Source organism: Hemitrygon akajei, chromosome 5 (assembly GCF_048418815.1).
Source record: "Hemitrygon akajei chromosome 5, sHemAka1.3, whole genome shotgun sequence".
Classification (NCBI taxonomy): Eukaryota; Metazoa; Chordata; class Chondrichthyes; order Myliobatiformes; family Dasyatidae; genus Hemitrygon; species Hemitrygon akajei.
Window position 1 is genome coordinate 174,537,618 of NC_133128.1, and position 25,776 is coordinate 174,563,393.

The 25,776-nt window shown below is 41.0% G+C and overlaps 1 protein-coding gene across 2 annotated transcripts in view; it reads left to right on the top strand.

The window, feature by feature from the left end:
- myo3b (myosin IIIB) overlaps positions 1-25,776 on the top strand; it is a 464,201-nt gene that overhangs the window by 332,970 nt on the left and 105,455 nt on the right. For both annotated transcript variants that reach the window (XM_073047270.1, XM_073047271.1), the window contains 2 exons: positions 5,742-5,805; positions 11,502-11,571. In XM_073047270.1, the coding sequence (XP_072903371.1) occupies positions 5,742-5,805; positions 11,502-11,571 (134 nt within the window). The remainder of the gene's footprint in view (positions 1-5,741; positions 5,806-11,501; positions 11,572-25,776) is intronic.

A 25,776-nucleotide genomic window follows, 5' to 3' on the forward strand; every position in this document is an offset into this window, starting at 1 on the left:
AGGGGGCATTAACGGAAGTTAGAGAAGTCAATGTTCATGCCATCAGGTTGGAGGCTACCCAGCCGGTATATAAGGTGTTGTTCCTCCAACCTGAGTGTGGCTTCATCTTGACAGTAGAGGATAGACATATCAGAATGGGAATGGGACATGGAATTAAAATGTGTGGCCACTGGGAGATCCTGCTTTCTCTGGCAGACAGAGCGTAGGTGTTCAGTGAAATGGTCTCCCAGTCTGCATCGAGTCTCATCAACATATAGAAGGCCGCACCAGGAGCACCAGACGCAGTACATACAGTGCACGTGTGTTTATGGTGTGCTAGAGGTAAAAAGCCTTTAGAAAATATTTACCATACAAAAAAAAATGGCAAAATGACAAGAGAAAATGCAGATGTATACCATCAGATCCTTAGGACAACAGCTCTGGAGTAATACACCTCACCTTACCACACCCCCTCTTCCTTCTCTACTTTCACCAAAATGAGCCTTTAAGTCAGGATCTCCTTGCTGTAGGAGAAAAAGGATAGTCCATTCTTTGAAATGTGGGGGTGGGGGGGGGGGGGAGTTGTTCCCATGAGCCTGAACAATTACACAAGAAGAAAAGAATCGCAAATACCCACAAATACATTTATCACGATAAGATCACAGTGGCATTGTGCAACAAGATCAGTCCTTATCTAACCATTTTCCAGCAGCCAGCACTCTCCCCACACTTCCACAGAGCATGTGCCCCCACTACAGGACCCTGTGTAAGCCACCCCACTCAGGCTTCCCTCCCGGAAACTGGAAGCAATAACGAGCAGGACACATCCAAGAAAACCACCATCCTGGAACGTGCCGTACTGCCGTGTGCACTCGATAGCGAAGTGTTAGCACTGTCAGACAGGGTCATGAGAATTACAGGGCTATGGGGTGGGTGTGGGAGAAATTACTATTTGCAAACCCGCTCTATCACAATATAAAATATTATGATGAGAAATATAAAACATATATTAAATATATTAAATTAAAATAAGTAGTGCAAAAAGAGCCAAAAATAGTTAGGTAGTGTTCACAGGTTCACTGTTGATTCAGAACTCTTGACGGCAGAGGGGAAAAAAACTGTTTCTAAAATGTTGAGTGTATGTTTTCAGGCTCCTGTACCTCATCTCCTATGGTAGCAGTGAGGAGACGGTATGTCCAGGATGGTGGGGGTCCTTAATAACAGATGCTGACTTTTTGAGGCATTGCCTTTTGAAGATGTCCTCGATGCTGGGGAGGCTAGAGCCCATGATGGAGCTGGCTGAGTTTACAACCTGCAGCAGCTTTTTCCGATCCTGAACAGTGGCCCAACCATACCAGACTGTGAGGCAACCAGTTAGAATGCTCTCTAAGGTACATCTGTAGAAATTTGTTAGAATCTTGGGTAACTTACCAAATCTCCTCAACCTCCTAACAAAATATAGCTGCCGGCATGCTCAACAAGTTGGGCCCAGGATAGATCTTCAGAGATATTGACACCCAGGAACTTGAAACTGCTCACCCTTGTCATGAGGTTCAGAGGCCCAGGTTTTGAAGCTTATTAATTCATACTGAGGAGATGATTGAGCTGAATGCTGAGTCGTAATCAATAAACAGCAGCCTGATGTTGGTATTGCTGTTGTCTAAGTGGCCCAAGGCCAAGTGAAGACCCAGTGAGATTGCATCTGTTGTAGATCTACTGTGGCGATAGTCAAATTGCAGCGGGTGAGCGTAGGAATGTACAACTATTGCAGTGAGAATAGGAATTGCAGCTCATCTTTCATCTCCCTCTCCCTCTCTCCCTACCCCTCCCCCTTTGCAATCCTCCAAGAGACATCTTTGCTAATGTAATCTGGGCCTCTTAGTCATTCCCAAATCTAATTATTCCAGTATTAGAAAATGTGCCTTCATTTGTTATTCCATAATTTTCTGGAATTCCGTCCATCGACCTTTCCATCTTATTCCCTCTCTTTCCTCCATTAAGATGTGGATTAAAACCTGTGATCATTGGCTTTGATCACTTAAATTTCTTTTGTAATGCTTCTGTGCTGCATGTTGAGAAGTTAGCGACATTACAAGTGTTGAATAATTTAAAGTTATGACTGTTGTTGCACTTGGCGATTTCCAGAATATTAACCCAGCAATAGCAATGCCATACATGGAAGGTGGTGTTGGGAAAAGTCAGAGGTGTAGATGTCGCATTTAGTACACGGTTACATGGAGAATAATCACATCAAATTAAAATGTGTTCCTCTCTAGTATTTGTCATTTCTACTTTGGGAAAAACAGATTCTTACTATGCCTCTTATAATTTTATATACTTACATTAGATCTCCTCTCAGCCTCTGACATTTCAGAGATAATAATCCAAGTTTGTACAACCTCTCCTCATATGTCAATGCCTTTATCCAGGCAGCATCCTGGAAAACATCTTCTGAGCCATCTCCAAAGTCTCCAAATCCTTTCTGTAACGGGGTAACCAGGGCTGCATGCAAAACTTCAAGTACAGTCGAAACAAAGTTTTATACATCTGCAACTCCCGTCATCTGTCAATCCTGATTGGTTAGTCCTTGACCAAACAGGCTTCCGCTGTCCCACCTTGTTTAAAATCATATTCCAGTTGTTACTTAGTGCAAGACTTTTGTCTTTGTTGAGAATATATATATACACCACTGGACTAGACATGCCTAGGGATCATCCCTGAAGAGGATGGCAGAGTTTGTCGTCAAAACGTCAGTTAAGATCAACACCGGGACCTGGCTGGAAGCTGGAGAAGAGTTCAAAACTTTTTTCATTATGTTGATTGAGTTTCAATGATGAATCACCAAATCACAGAGAGATGGACATTGCAAGAGAAGGGCTGTGAGCCAGGGCTTGCTGCTATGCTCCGCCACCCATCTGGCATCCCACTTCCAGATCTTTGTGCCCTGGCTGATCCTGTTGGCACCAACAATATTTGAGATGGGAGCAAACAGCGAACAAGTAGGCTTGCTTCTAAAGAGCCTCTTCAACCATGAGAGCCTGGAAAGCCCTGTCACAGCTCTTCCTTCTCTCAAAGTTCAGAAAAATTTAAATGCTAAAACCAAAATAAAGGATAAAAATAAATAATTATAAACTGGTAAAATACAATCACCTAAACCTTGCTTAAGTACAGTAGTTATAAACATTAAGCAAAGTTTATTTTCCCCTTTCCATTCTTCCCTACAGTCCTGCAAGTAGATCTGGCCCATCTACTTAGTCCCCACTTTCTGCTTTCTGCAGGGATCGCTCCCTATGCGACTCCCTTGTCCACTCGTCCCTCCCCCCATCCCTTCCCACCAATCTCCCTCCTGGCACTTTTCCTTGTAAGCGGAACAAGTGCTACACCTGCCCGTACACCTCCTCCCTCACCACCATTCAGGGCCCCAGACAGTCCTTCCAGGTGAGGTGACACTTCACCTGTGAGTCGGCTGGTGTGATATACTGCATCCAGTGCTCCCGGTGCGGCCTTTTATATATTGGTGAGACCCGACGCAGACTGGGAGACCGTTTCACTGAACACCTACGCTCTGTCCGCCAGAGAAAGCAGGATCTCCCAGTGGCCACACATTTTAATTCCACGTCCCATTCCCACTCTGATATGTCAATCCTACTGTTGAGATGAAGCCACACTCAGGTTGGAGGAACAACACTTTATATTCCGTCTGGGTAGCCTCCAACCTGATGGCATGAACATTGATTTCTCTAACTTCCGTTAATGCCCCTCCTCCTCTTCTTACCCCCCACCCCTTATTTATTTATTTATTTATCTATCTATCTATCTATTTTCTCTCTCTCTTTCCCTCACAATAATTCCTTGCCTGTTCTCCATCTTCCTCTGGTGCTCTCCTCCCCCTTTCTTTCTTCCAAGGCCTTCCGTCCTATGATACTCCCCCTTCTCCAGCCTTGTATCCCTTTTGCCAATCAACTTACCAGCTCTTAGCTTCATCCCTCCCCCTCCTGTCATTTCGGATCTCCCTCCCCGCCCCCTCCCACTTTCAAATCTCTTACCATCTCTTCTTTCAGATAGTCCTGACGAAGGGTCTCGGCCCAAAACGTCGACTGTACTTCTTCCTATAAGATGCTGCCTGGCCTGCTGCGTTCCACCAGCATTTTGTGTGTGTTGCTTGAATTTCCGGCATCTGCAGGTTTCCTCATGTTTACTTCGTCCTTGAGATCGTTTCTGCTTCACTATACCTGACAGAATCCTCGACGAAAATACAGGGAACTCTCAGCAAGACTGAGCTCCTCTCCTGGTCTCCTTGCAGGTTCCTACAGCAGGAGTGACTGACGAATAGTACAAGATTCTTCCTTTAGTGAGGTCAGAATTGCCTTGTTTGACTATACATATAAAATAGGCCCAAATAGTTAGAACCTTTGATATTTACAGTAAAATGTGGTGTGGGAACATAACGTAAAAAAAGCAGATAGCAGGTTTTAGATTTGATTGCTTATATGAACAACCTTGCTCTCACTGCCCTTATTTATTTACATTAGAATATTATAAAATAAAAAGGAAGTTTCCTGTCAGTGTTGAGTCAATCTGAATGACTGGTTTCAACGTGAGTTCTCTAAACTTCATCGATTCCAGAAATAAAGTGTGCTTGCTAAGCTTCTAATGAACAAACTAGGAACACGCTTGCCTCAGAATTTTGCAAGGTTTATTGGTTTGTGAAGCCCCTGTGTAATTTTGATTGAAAGCTATTTAAGAAGTCAGTTTAATCAGCATAAGCTTTAGTGCAGATGGTGCACTTTTGATGTAAACTGCGTTAGAAATCTGGGTTATGACCAAAGAAAAATTGGCTGGAGTCACCTAGCACTTGTATCAAATTTACAAAGATTAATGGAAACTAGTGAAAAGAAAAATGCCAATATTTACAAAAATATATTTACAAGAAAACACAGTAATAACTCCATATTTAGTCTTGTCCAGTTTGAACTTCTGGCAGCCCCTATCTCTCTCTCATACTCAGGATGATGAGCTCCTTTCATTAGGCACCTGGACATAACATCCTTAATTACCAACAAAGTTAGCTTAGGACTACACATGAATTAAGAGCATGGTGCACCGCACAACGCAGTTACAATCATATCACAAAATAAACAAGTATCTACCTTAAATACAGTATACAAACGGCATACTGTATACACATTTACATATCCCCATAACCAAAGAAATGGAATGTTCTGCCATGTATGGTGGGCAAGGCACCATAAAGCCAACCCAAGTGCATCAGCGTAGTTTAGGACACAGCTGACACCACAGGACTGCCGGGAGATGACAGCATGAACCAGCAGAATGCTCAACACAACAGATAAGAACAAGTAAAGAATGAAATTCAACTAAGCTTTGGTGTCTGACTCTGTATGTACGTAGCAATGCAGAGGGAAAACAACGGGTTAATTATGAGACTAATTATTTATTATGAGACTAATTATAAGTGCCTGCACGCACAGCGACGACAGTAGAGTGACTAGGCAACGTTTATGTGTGAGTGAATCCACGTGTTAAGGAGTAAATTTACTGAGTGCTCTCCATCACAAGCTGCATCACGTCAATGATCTTGTTTATTCTTGATGAAGAAATTAGTAAAGTAACTCAGGCAGAATTTCTCCATATAAAGTGATGATCAATGTGTCATTAAATGCTTTTCTGTTACATCTACATTATATTTATAGATTGTATAATTATAGTTTTGTAGCTTTGAACTTTACTTTTTTTTACAGTCACATCAGTTATTTTGAATCTCAAGAAGAAGGCATTAAAGTCCAGAGTATGAAAGATGAAAAGGTAACACTCCCCCATCCCATGCTCTTACGGGCTCATCTTCCCCTCTGTCACAAACACAATCTTTGCATATTAACTCACATTCAAGAAATTTTTTCAATAGACATCCTCACAAATCCTTCTCTTCTCCTCCCTCTTTCCCCATCACCCCCTCCTCTCCCCTTTTGAACCCCTCTTTTGACCACCCCTAGTTCAACCCCTCCTCTTGTCACCTTTCACACCCCCTCATTTCCTTTCTCGCCCTCTTCCATCTCAATGTTTCCACTCACACTCTGTAGCTTACACCCCCAACTCACACCCCCCGCACTCCATCTCTCACCCCCCAACCCATTCCCTCACATACTGTCTCTCAATCTTTTCAAAAACCTAAATGCACAGGTCTGAAATGTATTCAGAGTGGCTATCTTAACATGAAACCACTATAGTAATGTTTGAAGTTTTTGAGACAAAGGGCTGCTTGCATAGAACTGGTTCAGTGGAGAGACAGGGTGGTACAGTGAATAAGAGAATCAAAAGGCTGGAAATTTGCTGCTGCGAATAAACGCTAGCATTTCCCTGAGGTGATTTGTCTTGCACTTCACATTCTACAGATGTTAAAGCCCTTTTCTCTGTAAAGACCTGAGGTTCTTTGGTAGCACTTTGATATTCTGCTTGAATTCAATATGTGAAATGGAAGAGTCATTCTATGACTTGGAGCCGCACATAGTCTTTGATGTATGATCCAGTTTTTGCTGCTTACCACTTGATGTTGAAAGGATGAAATAAAAATGCACAGATTTGCCAGTAACTCTGTTAAGCATTTGTAAGATTAAAAGGTATACATTTTGGAGTAAGTTGTTAGAAATTTTAAAGAGATTAATACTTTCCATTGTTCTTTTATTAAAAAATATAAATAAAATTTTGAAGTCAGTAGTGTACAATTACTGATGCACCATGTGTTCAAGACAAGTTGAGGGTTAAAAAGTAACAAGTTCCTGTATCCATACAATTGATATGCATTATTCTACTCAGAAAACATAGCTAGTTAATTACAAAAAGACACCTACATTATCAGCAGTGTTGTTTTCATAAGATTAGCTATTAAGTTGCGTATGAAATATGGATGCTCTTTAAATTATAAGGGTAATTTCTAATGAAGCATTGTTTATAGTTTCTGATAACCCTTTCCTTATTTGTTTGCAATTAATGCATGACGTAACAATTCACATTTTCAATTGCAAAATATGTGGCCCCATTTACTCAATGACTTGGACTCCATAGCCCACAGTGCAAAGAATTCGACAGGTTCACTACCCTCTGCTAAAGAAATTCCTTCTCATCTCTGTTCTGAATTGATGTCCCTCTATTCTGAGGCAGTCCCCTCTGGTCTTAGACTCCTCCACTATAGGAAACATCCTCTCCATGTCCGTTATATTTATACCTTTCAATATTCAATAGGTTCACCCCTCATTCTTCTAAACTCCAGTGAGTACAGGCGAGAGACATCAAACGCTCCACTTATATTAACCTTTTCATTCCCAGAATCGTTCTTGTGCACCTCGTCGGGACCTTCTTCAATGCCAGCACATCTTTTCCTAGACAAAGAGCCCAAAACTACTCACAATATTTCAAGTGCGGTCTAACCAATGCCATATAAAGCCTTAACATTACATACTTGCTCATATATTCTAGTCCTTTTGAAGTGAATGAAAAACATTGCATTTGCCTTTCTTACCGCTGACTCAACTTGCAAGGTAACCTTTGGGGAATCTTGCATAAGTTCCCAATCCCTTTTCTGCTCATTCAGAAAATAGTCTATACCTTTATTCCTTCTACCAACGTGCATGGCGTGCACTTCCCTGGACAATATTCCATTTGCCACTTCTTTGCACATTCTCTCAATCTGTCAAAGTCCTTATACAGCAGAGGTTTCCAACCTTCTTCCAAGGGGTCTGTGGGGCCTTGGTTGGGAACTCCTGTTTTCAAGACTTCCTGCTTCCTCAACATTACCTGCCCCCTATCTTTGTATCATCAGCAAACTTAGTCAAAAATCCATCAGTTCCTTCGTTCATATCTTTGACACATACCATGAAAAGAAGTGGTCCCAGCACCGACCACGTCACACCAGCCAACCAGTGCAGGCTTCTTTTATTCCCACCCTTTGCCTCTTGTCAATCAGCTGATCTTCTATCCATGCTGTAATACCATCCTTCCCGTAGTATCACCAGCTTTTATATTGTTAAGCAGCCTCATGTGTGGCACCTTGTCAAAGGTCTTCTGAAAATCTAAGTGAACAACATCCACTGACTCTTCTTTGTCTAAGCTGCTTGTTAATTCCTCAAAGATTTTTCAGCCATGATTCCCTTTGGTCTACTTTATCACGTGTCTCCAAGTACCAAAAAATCTCATCTTTAAATATGAACTCCAACATCTTCACAACCATTAAGTCGGGCTAACTGACCTATAATTTCCTTTCTTCTGCCTTCTGCCCTTCTTAAAGAGTGCCACAGGGTCCTAGAAAACTACAGCACTCCGGCCCACCTAGTCCATGCCAAACCATTGACTTGCCCCTGGACCATCCATGTACCTATCCAAACTCTCTTAAATGTTGAAATCAAAGTTGCATCCACCACTTATGCTGGCAGTTATTCCACACTCTCACCACCCTCTGAGTGAAGACGACTTTCCTCATGTTCCCTTTAAACATCCCACCTTTCACCCTTAACCCATGATTTCTAGTTGTTGTCCCGGCAAACCTCAGTGGGAAAAGCCTGTTTGCATTTACCCTATCTTTACCCCTCATAATTTTTGTATACCTCTATCAAATCTCCATTCGGTCTTCTATATTCTGGGGAATAAAGGTCAAACCTATTCAATATTTTCTTATAACTCAGGTCCTCCAGTGCTGGCAACATCCTTGTAAATTTTCTCTGTATTCTTTCAATCTTGTTTACATCTTTCTTGTAGGTAGGTGAACAAAACTGCACACAATGCTCCCAATTAGGCCTCAAAAATATCTTACACATTTTCAACATAACTTCTCAACTCCTGTACTCAATACTTTGACCTATGAAGGCCAATGCGCCAACAGCATTCTTTACGAACCTATCTAGCTGTAATGCTACTTTCAATGAATTGTGGATCTGTATTCCAAGATCCCTGTGTTCTACCACAGTCAGTGCCCTACCCCTCACTGTGTTAGAACTACTCTGGTTGGTCCTCCCAAAGTGCAAAGCCTCTCATTTGCCTGCATTAAGTTCTACCTGCCATTTTTAAGCTATTTTTCCAGTTGGTCTAGATCACGCTGAAAGCTTTGATAGTCTTTCTTGCGATCCACTACACCCTCAATCTTGGTGTCATCCACAAATTTGCTGATCCAGTTAGCCACATAATCATCCAGATTGTTGATGTAGATGACAAACAAGAGTGGACCCAGCACAGATCCCTGTGGCATTCCACTAGTCACAGGTCTCCAGTCAGAGAGGCAACCATCTACTACCACTTGCTGGCTTCCCCCACAAAGCCAATGCCTAATCCATTTTACTACCTCATCTTGAATGCTAAACAACTGACCCTTCTTGACCAACCTCCCATGTGGGATCTTGTCAAATGCCTTGTTAACATCCATTTAGAAAACATTCAGTGCCTTGGCTTCATCAACTTTCCTGGTACCTTCCTCAAAAAACTCTGTAAGTTTGGTTATACGTGACCTACCATGCAGAAAGACAAGCTGACTATCCCAATTCAATCTCTGCCTATCCAAATATTCATATATAGAGTCCCTTAGAATACTTTCCAATAGCTTTCCCACTACTGATATCAGGCTCTCAAACCTATAATTTCCTGGTTTATTCTTAGAGCCTTTCTTAAACAGTGGAACAACATTAGCTATCCTCCAATCCTTCGATACCTCACCTGTCAACTAAAGATGATTTAAATATCTCTGCTAAGACCCCTTGAAATTTCTGCACTCACCTCCCACAAGGTCCAAGGGAACACCTTGTCTAGCCCTGGGGATTTATCCACTCTAATTTCCCTCAAGGACAGCAAAAACCTCCTTTTCTGTAATCTGTGTATGGTCCATGTAAAACCTCCTCTCTGTAATCTGTGTATGGTCCATGTAAAACCTCCTCTCTGTAATCTGTGTATGGTCCATGTAAAACCTCCTCTCTGTAATCTGTGTATGGTCCATGTAAAACCTCCTCTCTGTAATCTGTGTATGGTCCATGTAAAACCTCCTCTCTGTAATCTGTGTATGGTCCATGTAAAACCTCCTCTCTCTAACCTGTGTATGGTCCATGGACTCGCTGCTGCTGTGCCTCCCTTCTATGGACTCTAAATACAGATGAAGAAAATCTATTTAAGATTTCCCCCATATCTTTCGGCACCATGCATAGATTACCATTCTGATCTTCCAGAGGACCAATTGTATCCCTTACAATCTTTTTACTCTTAACATATCGGTAGAAGTCCTTAGGATTCTCCTTCATCTTGTCTGCTGGAGCAACCTCATGCCTTCTTTTAGACTTACTGTTTTCCTTAAGTGTTATTTTGTATTTTTATACTCCTCGCATACCTCATTTGTTCCTTTCTGCCTATACCTGCTATGCACCTCCTCTTTTTTAAAAAAGGGCCTCAATATCTCTTGAAAACCAAAGTTCTCTAAACCTGTTATCCTTGCCTTTTGTTCTGACAGGCACAATCAAGCTTTGTGCTCTCCAAATTTCATTTTTGATGGCCTCCCACTTAGCAAGTACGACTTTGCCAGAAAATAACTTGTCCCAATCCACACTTGCCAGATCCTTTCTGATACCAACAAAATTGGCCCTTCTCCAATTTAGGATCTCAACCCAAGGACCAGAACTATCCCTTTCCATAATTAACTTGAAACTAATGACATTATGATCACTAGATGTAAATTATTTGCCTGCATAAACTTCTGTTAACTGCCCTTTCTCATTCTGTAATAGGAGATTAAGTATTCTACTCTCTCTCATTGGGACTTCTATGTACTGATTAAGGAAACTTTCCTGAACATATTTGACAAATTCTATCCCATCTAGTCCTTTTACAGTATGGGAATTTCAGTCAATATATGGAAATTTAAAATCATCTACTATCACAGTCTGCGATCTCTCTATAATTTTTTTCTTCTAAATCCCACGGGTAGTCTATGATATAGCCCTATTAAGGTGCTCGTATATTTCTTATTCCTAAGTTCCACCCATAAAGCCTCACTAAATGTGTTCTCCAGTCTGTCCTGACTAAGCACTGCTGTGACATTTTCCCTGGTTAGTAACTTCACCCTTCCACCTTTGATCTCTAGTACACTAAGGAACCCTGGGATACTGAGCTTACCTGTCCTGCCCCTCCTGCAACCAAGTCTCACTAAAGGCAATAATATCATAATTCCATGTGTTGATCCATGCCCTAAGCACATCTGTCTTTCCTACAACACAAGTAAAGTGATATTTGCAATATACCACTCCTTTAGAACCATTCCAGAATCTTGTGATTCTTGAATGATTATTACTACTGCCTCCACAATTTCAGAACCCTGGGGTGTAGCTGAACCCCAATGTATTCCTACACCGTTGGGTTTATTTGTGTCTACAATTAGTATTATTTTAAATTAATTTTTAGATCATAAAATTTGAGTATATTCATTGAATTTTAACAATATTGTTGGTAATTTTGATTGTTTAAACTTGTGTTGAAAGGCTTCTGATGAAGTAACTAATCATCAACCAGCAAGTAAACTACAGCCTAGGTCACATCCAGTTATGAAAGGTAAGCCTCAGCATGAAATAAAGTACCGTAGATGTCGGATTATAAGCCGCTACTTTTTTCCCACATTTTGAACAGCTTTGAACTCTGCGGCCTTTAATACGGTGCGGCTAATGCATTATTTTTTTCATGCCGCCAAAAACATTTTGCCTCGTAACAGTAGACCAATAAAATTGATGAGTAGTTCACAGAGGTCCAATGAAATTGTACGATAAATCAAGCGCACATTCACAATTAAATTATTGTAAATCAGTCATTTGTACTCACCCTCATCAACATGGAAAACACTCGAAGAAAAGCATTGTGCTGCCTTTATGGCAGTTATTTAGTTTATAATATTTTCGCTTAGTAATTCATTTGTTAGTTAAAGTTAGAAGTGTTTTAACTATATTTGTTTTCTGTACTACATCGCGGGATGCTATGACGTTACACCCGGTTTTGCCGCGTCTTGTGGGATACCGGTTTGCGATAAACGGGAAGGAGGGGGGGAGCGGCATTACGCGAGCGGCTTTGGATCTGAGCGAACGCTGCTTTTAAGTTAAAGTCGATCAATAACTTTTCCTGGTAGGCTGCAGTATATATATTTTTTACCAGTCGTTAGGAGATATTGGAATGTTGTTCAGTAAAAAAGTATACGCAACGTATATTTAAAAGTAGCCGCGTTATAGGCACGGTTCGAAAAAAAGCATTTGCAATATGTATTTGTTTATGTTACCATATGGATTTAATTAAAAGTTAAAAAATCCTCACGTGTAATATCTTTCTGTGTAAATATCTCATATTACAACGTGGGACACCTGCGGCCGAAAATCCGGTGCGGCCTAAAATCCGGTGCGGCCTGTACAAGTAAAAAATTGATTTTCTTTCTAAAATTAGAGCCAGCGGCTTTTAATCAGGTGCGCTCTGTAGTCCGGAATCTACGGTACATATTTGTTACTGAATCATGGCATTTGCACAAAAACAAAATATTTCCCTCCTCTTCAAACCCAATTTGTTTTCAGTTGTTTCACAATTACAGCTTGTATTTTTGTGAGGAAACCTGGCAGTTTTGTATAGAATTCTTAGTGGCTCTCAGCTTACGTATCAGTAAGTTTCAGGATTCCTATGTGAATGTAGGAATGTCATGCTGACTGGGCAGGCTTTAGACTCTGCTTCCATTGGACTCCCTGTGGAATCCAGAAGCAGAGCTGGACTTTGATGAGGATTTCTCCTCACTTATGCTTCAGACTTTGGCAGCTAAACAGCTTCTAAAATAGTTTCATTGTAGCCTGTGAGACATTGGAGCAGAATTAAGCCATTCGCTCCATCGAGTCTGCTCCACCATTCCAACATGGGTGATTTATTATCCCTCTCAACCCCATTCTCCTGCCTTCTCCCCGCAACCCTTGACACCCTTACTAATCAAGAACCTATCAACCTCCACTTTAAATATACCCAATGACTTGGCCTGCACAGATGTCTGTGGCATTGAATTCCACAGATTCACCACCCTTTGGCTAAAGAAATTCCTCCTCATCTCTGTGTAAAAGGGACATCCTTCCATTCTGAGGCCGTGCCCTCTGGTCTGAGATTCCCATAATATAGGAAGCATCCTCTCCACTTCGACCCTATCTAGGCTTTTCAATATTTGATGTTTCATCGAGATCTCCCCTCTTTCTTCTATGATCCAGCAGTAAAGGCCCAGTGCCATCAAATACATTAATCCCTTCATTCCTGGGATAATTCTGGTGAACCTCTCCAGGGCTCACTATGAAACAAACCCATCACTGTGTGCATGGCCTGCAAATCTACAGTTGCTCATCGTCTCTTTGTTGGTCTATCATACAGCCTGACAGAGCAAGATAAGCCACTTTGATGCAACTGACCAAAGTTCAATTGGGATCTCACTGCTGGTGATGAGTTTCAGCAAAAATATCCAGGCTTATGTCAAATGTGTATGTGTTCTGGAAATCAATTTCACAATGCCTTCCATTAACTTTATTTAATGCATCTAATTTTCTAAACAAAATTACTCTGCAGTGAACTCAATTTAGAAGCTGAAAATACAGGGATGATTTTGACCCTCCACGACTCGTGGAACACAGTTGGCAGGTAGTTAAAACTGTCCATCAGTGCTACCCACAGATGCCCATTGTTTATCCCACAGGCTATGCTTTTAACCTGCTCCTGTAAGAAGCCATGTAATATGAAGAGCCAGGAGTATAATAAATTAGAGAAAGACAAGAACTGCTAAAACATGTATATCTTCCTTATTTCACTCAGACTTCAATGCAGATATATCTCATGTTTACATATACTATACTACTTTAGTTTTTACAATGAAAGTATGATTCACATATTCACTTAATTTAAAGATTTAACCTCTTGCAGAATTTCTCAGTCTCTGATCTATTTTACTGTCATTGTACTTAAGATAGACATCATTTCTTTATTCATTTCAGTGGATTCTCATAGGTGGAATTGTACGTCTTATTCTCTTGTGTACCTCTTGAAATAGTTAAGTATTTTACATGTACACTTCTGATCCTATCTGCTATCCATAATGAATGGTAAGTTATGTCTGGCTAATATCTATTTGAGTTCTCTAAGGATGTAGCTAGTAGATAAATGAGAGGGAATGAGTGGATCTTGTGCATTTAGATTTTACATGTCCCATGCAGGAGGTTGGTCATCAAGGTTAAGACACATAGAATCAGAGGTGAAATGTTGACATGTATAGAGAATTGGTTACTGGACTAGGCATCATTCTCAGGTTGGAAGGCTTGACTAGTGAGGTACAACAGGTATCTGTACCGTGAGTCCAGCTCTTTCTAATCAACATGTTATTTGAGGGAACCAATTTTTTTCATATTTTCAAGTTTGTTGATGAAACAGAGGATTGTTGGGATTGTGAAAAAGTAAAGAGGCTTCAAGGGGATTTGAAGAAACTGACTAGGTGAGAACATGGCAGATGTAACTCAATGTAGAAAATTGTGAGGTCATCCAGTTTGATAAACATAACAGAAAAGCAGAATATCGGTTAAAATGATGAGAGATTAGCATTGAAATTCAAAGGGAACCATGCAGATGTTTCTACACAAGTTACTAAAGTGGGTCTAGCAGGACATTGAATACAGGAGTCAGGAAGTCATACTGTAATGGCTTAATGCCTTGGTGAGACGAAGTGTCTTCTGTGTGGTGTCTTCGATCTTGCTGAAGGGTAGTGGCCCAAATCGTCAATTGTACTCTTTTCCAAAGATGCTGCCTGGCCTGCTGAGTTCCTCCAGCATTTTGTGTGTGTTACTTGAATTTTCAGCATCTGCAAATTTTCTCTTTTGTTTGTGGTTTTAGTCTCCTTGCCTAAGAAAACTTGGCTTTGCCATAAATTAAGTACGGCAAAGGTTTACTAGACCTCTTATAGGGATGGTGGGTTTGTTATATGAGGAGAGATGAAAAAGATTGGAGCTGGTCTCTCTCAAACTTAGAAGAATGGGAGATAATCTTTTTGTAACTTATAATATTCATAAAAGATTTCACAGCCTGGCTTGATACAGGTGTGCATTTACGTAGTCTCTGTAGTTTCTGTTGTGATCCCTTTGGTTAGGAGGCTTGCCTTTGTAAAGTGGATGTAAGATGTAGATATATTTCTTGGATAATCAAATTTGAGTGTTCCACAGCTCCTATTCATAACATAAGAACATAAGAGATAGGAGCAGGAGTAGGCCAATCGGCCCCTCAAGCCTGCTCCGCCATTCAACAAGATCATGGCTGATCCAATCTTAACTCTAGTTTTCACCGAATCCCACAAGGCAACAGTGCCAACCAACAGGGCACCATGCCGCCCATTTTATTTTATTATTCATCCCGCCCAAACCCATGTGATCACCCGGGGGCAAAAAACCGAGTTGCCAATTGAGGAGAAAAAATCTGGAAAATTCGGCTCCGACCCATCCAGGCTATTGAAAACTGGTCCAGGAGATCACATGGCTGATCTAAACCTAGCCTCATGTCCACTTACCTGCTCGCTCACCGTATCCCCTAATGCCATTTTTATCCAGGAAAATGTCTATCTATTCATGCCAGAGTCAAAGGTTTTAGTGATTTCAAAGGCCATGTGTGGTGCTTGTATTTCCTTTGAAGTAATTACACTGTCCACTATGCTGCCTCCAGGTGGATAGAACCCACACTGTAATTCCGGGTGCAGCCCTTTGACTCTCAAACAAGGGCAGCTAAGGAGGACTCTGGCAATGACTTTCCTTGTAGCAAAAACACAAGGAGATCCCTCTGTAGTTAACTATGTTGAAGAGTTTATCTCCTTTGTTGAAGATGGTCTAGAATCTAGAATGACCTGAGATTGTGACAGTCCTAAGCTGCTGTGTATATCTACCCCTCGTCGTGGTCGAGGATGATGGTCTTCGTTCCGTTGATCTCATCTAATCTTGGCTTTGAAAGTTCTTCTACATTCAGGAGAGGTAGTTCCAGGTGGCAGATCGGGCTTTGGTTGTTGTCCCCTCTCTTTCCATTTTCTTCTCTTTTCTTCTAATTTTGCACATCTGTTGGCTTCGAAAGTTGCTGTTCCTTCTCGGATGATGGTTTGCCAGGGTTTCCTGTCCTTGGCATTGGTTTCCCAATTGTTGATGTTGATGTTACATTTCTTCATGTTGGCTTTTAAGACGTCTATGACTATCTTCTGTTGTCCGCCTCTTTTACGTTTGCCTTCTTTAAGCTGAGAGTAGAGTATCTACCCCTATCCCTCTGTTGTATGAGGTTCCATGCCTAATATGAAAAGTCCCTTATTGGTAATCCTAGCAATAATAAAACTGAATGTGGTAGGTCAGTTATGGTCATCTCAAAGAGCAAGGCAATGGCTGTACTTTACTCTGGAAGAACAAATGGAAAGAAGAACACTGCCTTCACAGAATGGGCTTCACCACTAGACTGAGCTTGTTTGTTGTCTTAGCAACTCTCCCTGAAGGATTATTGAATACTTCATGATCCTTGAATCACTTTAAAATGGAATTGATATGCTGTAATCATCAGTGCATGCACACCAACCTTAGTGGTGACAGATGAGATTAAGAGTAATTTTGTCTCGAACCTTTGAAAAAAAATCCTATTTTACATCTCAGAAAAAGACAAACAGATCCTACAGGGTGACTTGGCAGGAAACGATGCAATTGACTGGCAAGGTGTAAGTGCTGCGGGAGCTATCTCCAGTGCAGTCTTGCTTCAGACAAAATGCTTGAAGCATAGTCTTGTCAGAACCAACACCCTGTTACATCAGAAAGATTAACTCAAGATATGATGATTACCCCCCCGGATCCAAGCACAGGCACCTGTAAGATCTTATGATCATCTATGTGAGAAAACAAACAGATGCCCTCATTATCTATGTCATGACAGGCACTGATGACTGCTGAACTGACCATTGCCTTACCAGGCTCCAAAACATCAGTGCCCACAGAAACTTTACCACGAGAGGATCAATATTAATGGTCTCAAGGACTCCATCTACCTATCCTGGTGCTACCTTTCCATGTTGAGGATATGTGTTAAAACACTGTCACTTTGAAGTAATATAGATGTGGTGACTTCTGTTACAATTGTAATAGCTTTCAAACCATTGTCACCCACCTATTTTTAATCTTGCCTTTGGAACTCTGGCCTTCTCTATTGCTCTCTGCTGGTGAACTACTTTGCCAAGCTAGATCAAATATGAGATGATGTCTGCTTAATATATCTGAATTTGTTCATCATTTAAGCCATAGAGAAACTTAACATGCAGAATACAATCTTGAAAAGTGCCAAAGTAATGCCAAGTCAGATCTTCAATAAGATGATACTGTATATTCAATACTAGCATTACCCGATATCTGATTCCTAGTTGAGATTTATAGCTCTCCATAGCTTGAAAGTTTAGGATTGACATGATCATGTAACATTTTGCATGACAGATGACCCCCACATTATGATCATTATGCGCATTTACCCTTAATTCACAAATCATACCCAAAAATTTTAGATGTGGAATAAAATTCACTCATATAGAATTTGTCTAGAAATTAAAGTACATAAATTGACACTTTTTTTGAACTTGTGTTCCTTGATGCGTGCATGGACATCCTCACTCGCAACAACACAACCATGCCAGTATGTACTTTACAATGCAAAGCATCTTCTTTTGCTTTTCATGGTCCCGTAAGATCTGCAAACATAGTTTCCTCAAAGTGGGTGTATGCTGAAGAAATGTGTACTATATGGAATGATTTTTAAAACATTGTTATATCACTCACTGGTGTTAACTGTGAGGTTTTGACTGTCTTGCTCGTATCTTATTTTGTTGTTACTTCCCATGATTATCAGCAACACAGAAGAACCCACAGCCACTACATTGGCAGTGATGGAATGCCGTTTAAGGGGAGAGGTACAGCATTTATTAATAGTGAAGTAATAAGGACCAGCTTCTGTAGGTGGAGAAGTAGTGATAGTAGGTAGTAGATGCGAAGGGGATGCCAGTAACCCAGAGAAATATGGGAGTAATTAGACATTTTTCCAGTACCTGGAGCAAGTGGCTATGTTTCTGAGAGCTATCAATGGTGTCAAGTTCACAAAAGAGGACACGTGCACAGCAATGTTGCTGCTGATAGTAGGGCTGGAGGCATATCAGGCATTGTTCACAAGAGACTATAGGAGAGAAGGTGGAAGTCAGGATGGAAGCAGTTTGAAGGCAGTGTCACATAAAGATGGAGTTTTAATATGAAAATTAGTGTAATTTTAAATAAATAATATTTTAAATAAATTCAGCAAAAATCATGTACCCTAAAATTTCAATATTCTGGCACTTGGAAATTTGGTGGTGCTGGACTGACAGACAATTGAATATTACTCCTGTTAGTACCTCAACATGGTCTTACTTCACTTTTTTTAAGATGTTACACAGTAGTATCTACGATTTTTATGGAGCACATAAAGGGACCAGTAGGAATGGAACCTCAATGAGTTTAACGAGAGTATGTGATGACAAACCAGCTGAGCAAGATGTTGGACATTGGATGTTCTGAACAATCAGGTATGAGATGTTTGAGGGAAGGGCCACAGTGTAGGGACCATGTTCGAGGAGGAAGCCCTTCAATTATTGTAGTAGTTTACCACCCAGTGAACCACATGAGTAGCAAACGTGCAATTGGTGAGTAGTAATGTAATAGAACATTATTGAAATCATTGACTTTGAATGTAAAGAATGAAAAGGCATTGCACAATTTATTCTTGTAAATTTTTTTTGTAATTTATTTTTATTGAAGTTCATCATCAAACAACTATTTCCATAAGATGTATTTCAGATAACATATATATATCATATAGTCATATTTGCCACAAATCTCCACTTAATATTTATCTGAGGTATACTTGCAGTTAGAGCATATTAACTTTAATAATTGATATTATCCTGTATTTAGTAATAATAGTCAATGTAAGAAAGTGTATTATGAAATGTATTTCTGCTGTACTTAATTATTGAACAATAATACACACACTTGCATTGTACAATGCAGGTTGTGTATGAATCTTCTTTGGAAAATTTATCCATATGAATTATCGATGTCTGTAGAGAAGGTATTAACTTTAACTCAGTTGCTTAGTTCTTTCAACTGAAAACCTGATCTGAGCATGGGAGATGTTTGCAGAGAACACAAAAGTTTGTGTATTACGGACAGAGAGGAACATTATCTAAGACTACAGGAGGGTATAGATCAGATAGAAAGCATGTGGGGCATTGGTTGATGAAATTTAATCCCGACGAATGTGAGGTGGTGAGTTTTGGGAAGTCAGATAGGAATAGGACATACATGATAAAGGCAGGGCATGAAAGAATTTTGATGAACAGAGGATTAATCCATTGTTCCTTGAATATACCTATGCAGATAGACAGAGTAGTGAAGAAGCCATATGGTATGCTTGCCTTCATAGATTGGGGCATACACCCAGTGACCACTTTATTATGTGCGCATCTGCATTAATGCAAATATCTAATCAGCCAATCATGTGGCAGCAACTCAATGCATAAAAGCATACACACGAGGTTAAGAGGTTCAATTGTTGTTTAGACCAAACATCAGAATGAGGAAGAAATATGATACAGTATAAGTGACTTTGACTGTGGGATGATTGCTGATGCCAGATGAGAGGGTGTGGATATCTCAGAAACTGCTGATCTCCTGGGATGTTCATGCACAACAGTCTCTAGTTTACAGAGAATAGTGTGATGAACAAAAGACATACAGTGACTGGTTCGAGCTGGTGGGAAGGTGACAGTAACTCAAATCACCAGGCATTACAACAGTGGCATGCAGAAGAGCATCTCTGAACACACCACACACCGAACCTTGAAGTGGACGGATTACAGCAGCAAAGAACATACACTCAGTGGCCACTTTTTAATGTTCAGGAGATACCCAATAAAGTAGCCACTGAGCATATGTTGCAGCTTTAAAAAAACTCTGGTTAGCCCACTTGGAATTGGAATGGGGATTGGGAATGTCGAGTACCTTCGCTCACCAGGATTTCCCGTGGCTAACCATTTTAATTCCAATCCCCATTCCCATTCTGACATGTCAGTCCATAGCCTCTTCTACTGCCAATTTCAGCTAAGAGGAGCAACACCTCATATTCCATCTGAGTAGCCTCCATCTCGATGGCATGAACATCTATTTCTCTAACTTCAAGTAATTCTTTCCCTCCCCTTCCCTCTTTTCCCATTCCACACAATGGCTCCCCTCTTACCCCTTATCTTGTCCTCACATGCTAATCACCTCTTCCTGGTGCCCCTCCTCCTTCCCTTTCTCTCATGCTCTACTCTCCTCTCCTATCAGATTCCTTCTTCTTCAGCCCTTAACCTTTTCCACCTATCACCTTCCAGCTTCTCATGCCTGCCACCCACCTGCTAGCTTGTACTCCTTCCCCTCCCCCTACCTGTTTATTGTGGCTTCTTCCCCACTCCTTTCCAGTCCTGAAGAAGGGTCTCAGCCTGAAACATTGACTGTTTATTCCTTTCCATTGATGCTGTATCACCTACTGAATTCTTCCAGCATTTTGTAGGTGCTACTCTGGATTTACAGCATTTGTAGAATCTCTTGTGTTTAGCTCACTATGAGTCTTGTGTGCAGTTCTGATTGAAGGATGTGGTTGCACTGGGGAGAGTGCTGAGGAGGTTCATCAGGATGTTGCCTAGATTGGAGGACATTAGTTAAGGGGAGGGATTGCATATCTGGGGTTTGTTTTCCCTCGAACAAAAGAGACTGAGGGGTGACCTGACAGCGGAATATAAAATTATAAGAAGCATGGATAGGGTAGATAGTAAGAATAATTTTCCTACAACAGGAGTATCAAAAACAAGAGGCCATAGGTTTAATGTGAAAGGAAAGAGTTTTAAAGGGATATAAGGGGAAAGTTATTTGTTGCTGCAGAGGAGGTGCTAGAGTCAGGAACAATTGTATAGGAGACATTTAGATAGGAATTTATAATGCCTATAAAAAGTATTCACCCCCTCCCCCCACACTTGGAAGTTTTCATGTTTTATTGTTTTACAGCATTGAATCACGGTGGATTTCATTTGGCTTTTTTGACACCAATCAACTGAAAAAACTCTTTCGTGTCAAGGTGAAAACAAACTTCTACAAATTGCTTTGAATTTATTACAGTTGTTAAGCACAGAATAATTGATTATATAATTACTCACCCCCTTCAAGTCGGTATTTAGTAGATGTACCTTTTCCAGCAATTACAGCCTTGAGTCTGTGTGGATAGGTCTTCTTTGCACATCTGGACACTACAAATTTTCCCCATTCTTCTTTACAAAACTGCTCAAGCTCTGTCAGATTGCATGGGGATCCTGAGTGAGCAGCCCTTTTCAAGTTCAGCCACAAATTCTCTGTTGGATTGAGGTCTGGACTCTGACTTGGCCACTCCAGGACTCACTTTGTTGAGTTTGGCCATTCCTGTGTAGCTTTGGCTTTATGCTTGAAGTCATTGTTTTGCTGGAAAACAAATCTTCTCCCAAGTCACAGTTCTCTTGCAGAGTGTATCAGGTTTTCCTCCAGGATTTCCCTGAATTTTGCTGCATTCATTTTACCCTCTACCTTCACAAGCCTTCCAGGGCCTGCTGCAGTGAAGCATCCCCACAGCATGATGCAGCCGCCACCATGTTTCACAGTATGGATGGTGTATTTTTGATGATGTGTGGTGTTTGGCTTATGCCAAACATAGCATTTAGTCTGATGGCCAAAAAGCTCAATTTTGGTTTCATCAGAGCAAAGAACCTTCTTCCAGCTGACGTCAGAGTCTCCCACATGCCTTCTGGCAAACTCTAGCTGAGATTTCATGTGAGTTTTTTTCAACAGTGGCTTTCTCTTTGCCACTCTCATAAAGTTGCGACTAGTGAAGAACCTGGCGAACAGTTGTATCACACACAAAATGCTGGATCTATGGCAGCATCTATGGAAAAAAGTACAGTTGATGTTTCAGGCTGAGACTCTTTGGCAGGACTGGAGAAAAAAAGATGAGGAGTAGATTTAGAAGATGGGGGAGGGAAGAGAGAATCACAAGGTGATAGGTGAAACCAGGAGAGGGAGGGATAAAGCAAATAGCTGGAAAGTTGATTGGTGAAAGAGATACAGGGCTGGAGAAAGGGGAGTCTGATACGTGGGGACAGAAGGCCATGGAAGAAAGAGAAGGGGTGAGGAGCACCAGAGGGAGGCAATGGGCAGGCAAGGAGATAAAGTGAGAGAGGAAAAAGGGGACAGGGAATGGTGAAGGAGTGGGCAAGGGGGGGTAGGGGGCATTATTGGATGTTCGAGAAATCGATGTTCATGCCATCAGGTTGGAGGCTACCCAGACAGAATATAATTTATTTCATAGAGTAGTGTGCACTGTACTTTCTTCCACAGATGCTGCCTGGCCTGCCGAGCTCCGCCAGCATTTTGTGTGTTGCTTGGATTTCCAGCGTCTGCAGATTCTCTCGTTTGTGAACAGTTGTAATATACACAGTCTCTCCCATCTCAGCCACTGAGCTTGTAACTCCTCCAGACTCCTCCAGGTCTCTTGGTGGCCTCCCTCTCTAGTCCCCTTTCTGCACACTCACTCAGTTTTTGAATTTGGTCTACTCTAGGCAGATTTACAGCTGTGCCATATTCTTTCCATTTCTTAATGATTGACTTAACTGTACTCCAAGTGATATTCAGTGACTTGGAAATTTTCTTGTATCCATCTCCTGAATTGGGCTTTTCAATAACCTTTTTGTGGAGTTGCTTGGCGTGTTCTTTTGTCTTCATGGTGTACTGACTCACCAGCAGATAGACCTTCCAGTTAGAGGTGTATTTTTACTGCAATCAATTGAAACACCTTGACTACACACAGGTTTATATATAGCTAGGGAACCTTAACTAATTATGTGAGTTCTAAAAACATTGGCTGCACCAGTGATGATTTGGTGTGTTATATGAAGGGTGGGGGTTTTATATTTGTAATTGATTCCAATCACTTTGTAGAGATCCGTTTTCACTTTGACATGAAAGTCTTTTTCTGTTCATCAGTGACAAATAAGCCAAATTAATTCCATTGTGATTTTTATTTCACAGGGAACAGAATATAAAAGCAAGGAGATAATGCTGAACCTTTATAAGACACTAGTCAGGCCGCACTTGGAGTATTGTCAACAGTTTTGGGCATCATATCTCAGAAAGGATGTGTTTTCATTGCAGAGATCCCAGAAGAGGTTGACAAGAATGTTTCTGAGAATGAAGGGGTTAACATACGAGGAGCATTTGGCAACTGTGGGCCTGTACTCACTGGAATTTAGAAGAATACAGGGGAATCTCATTGTAACCTACTGAATGCTGAAAGGATGAGATAAGATCGACATGGAGAGGATGTTTTTTATGGTGGGGATATCCAGAACTAGAGGGCACAGCCCCAGAAGTGAGGGATGACCTTTTAGAACCAGGGTAAGGGGGAATTTTTTTTAGCCAGAGAGTAGTAAATCTATGGAATGCTCTGCCACAGATTGCAGTGGAGGCCAAATTCCTGCGTATAACTAAGGGGGAATGTTGATCGTTTCTAATTGGTCAGGGCATCAAAGAATATGACAAGAAGGCAGTTGTATGGGGTTTGGTGGAATCTGGTATCAGCCATTATGGCAGAGCAGACTCGACGGGCTGAATGGCCTAATTCTGCTCCTAAGTCTAATGGTCTTATGGTTCATTTCATAAAACAAAAGAATGTGAAATCTTCTGGGGGTGGGGGTGAATACTTTTTATAGGCACAGTAAGTGGGCAAATGCAGGAATATGAACAAAATAGAAATGGTGGGTTGAGTGCCTTCCTTCTGTGCTAAATGATTCTAGCTCAGCAGTGAGTTAATTTACAGTTGGTTAAAGTTATAAGTATTTAGCACATACTTGTCTCTGGAAATTAGTTAATAGTATAATTTAATTTACAAATAGTTATTGGTATAATTCATTGCATTAGATTTATTCCATTTAAGGGGATCAGATGGGCATATCTTTAGGAATTGTTTACGTGATTGTGGTATAACCTTTGATTCTTTATTGTATCAACCCCATTGTTAGATGGGAACTGTTTACTTTCAGTAAAGGGAATTTTGTTACTAGACCAATTCTTGTTACTGTCCATAGTAAACAGCAACACAATAGAGCCTTCCCTTGCAACATATATGCTCTTAACAGAACTTTCTTACAATTCCATACTCTATTGTTTCCTGACATCAGTTTTACTATATTAATTACTCTACAAAGCACTGACTCTGTGTTTGAACTGAAAGGCTCCTGCAACAATCAAATTCACCAAACTTCCGAAGTCAAAAGGCTTAAATCTGAGATTGTATGTAACCAGGTAGTTGTATAGCTGTGTACTTCTTCACAAGAATTGAGATTGTTTTTGCTCTAAATAGTTACCCAGGTGTAACCTCAGCTGTGCTGCTCCCCTTTTGTGCAAAGTTTTCTTATAAGATCTAGGATCAGAATTCAGCCATTTGACTTATCGAGTCCACAATTCAATGATTACTGGTTATTTTAACCCATTCTTCCTCTAACTCTTATCCCTTTTATCAATCAAGAGCCAATCAATCTCTGACGAGGAGTGACTTGGACTCTATAGCCCTCCGTGGCAACGAATTCCACTGTTTCACCAAACTCTTCTTCATTTCTGCTTTAAAGGGCAACTCTTTATTCTGAGTGCTCTCTGATCTGAGCATCTACTGATGGAAGCATGCTGTCCACATCCACTCTATACAAGCCTTTCAATATCCGGTAGGTGTCAATGAGATTTCCCTCTCCCTCATCCTTCTGAACTCCTCTGAGTACAGATGCAGAGAGATAAAATGTTCCTCATATGGTAAGCCTTTCATTCTAGGGATCATTCTTCAGAACCTTTTCTGGAACCTCTCCAGGGCCAACACACCCTTCCTTAGATATTGGGCCCAAAATTGCTCACAATGTTCCAAGTGCAATTTGACCAATGCCTTATAAAGTCTCGGCAGTACATCCTTGCTTTTAAAAATGAATGCTAATGTTGCATTTGCTTTCTTGACTATTGACTCAACCTATACGCTAATCGTGAAGGAATTCTGAGCTAGGTCTGCCAGGTCCCTTTGCAGATCTGATCTCTGAAAATTTTCCTATTTAGCAAATGACCTAAGCCTTTATTCTTCCTACAAAAGTAATGACCCCACACTTTACTACATTCCACCCAACAGTTCTTTGCCCATTCTCCCAACCTTTCCAAGTCCTTCTGCAGATTCTTTGCCTCTATGATGCTAACTATTCCTCTGCCTGTCTTGGTATCGTCTGAAAACGTGGTCGCAATTGCATCAGATCCTTCATCCATTTCATTAAAGTTTAAACTGAAAAGTTGTGGTCCCTATGTTGACCCCTGTGCAACTGCATGAGTCACCAGCAGCCATTCTGAAAAGAATCTCTGACTTCTGGTTAGTCAGCTAGTGTTATATTCATGCTTGTACTTTGCCCTTACATCATAAGCTCTGACCTTATTTAGGAGCTGGAGGTGGGATGGAGATATGTTTCTACCAAAGGAGGTGTGAGGTGCTCCTTGCCATCGTAGCCTGTGGGTCACCCTTGGGCAAGGTGCAGCACCTGCTTAGCCCCCCAATCAGGATTATGTGAACCCATGTGATCAGGTGGGAGTTGGTTGTATGAGC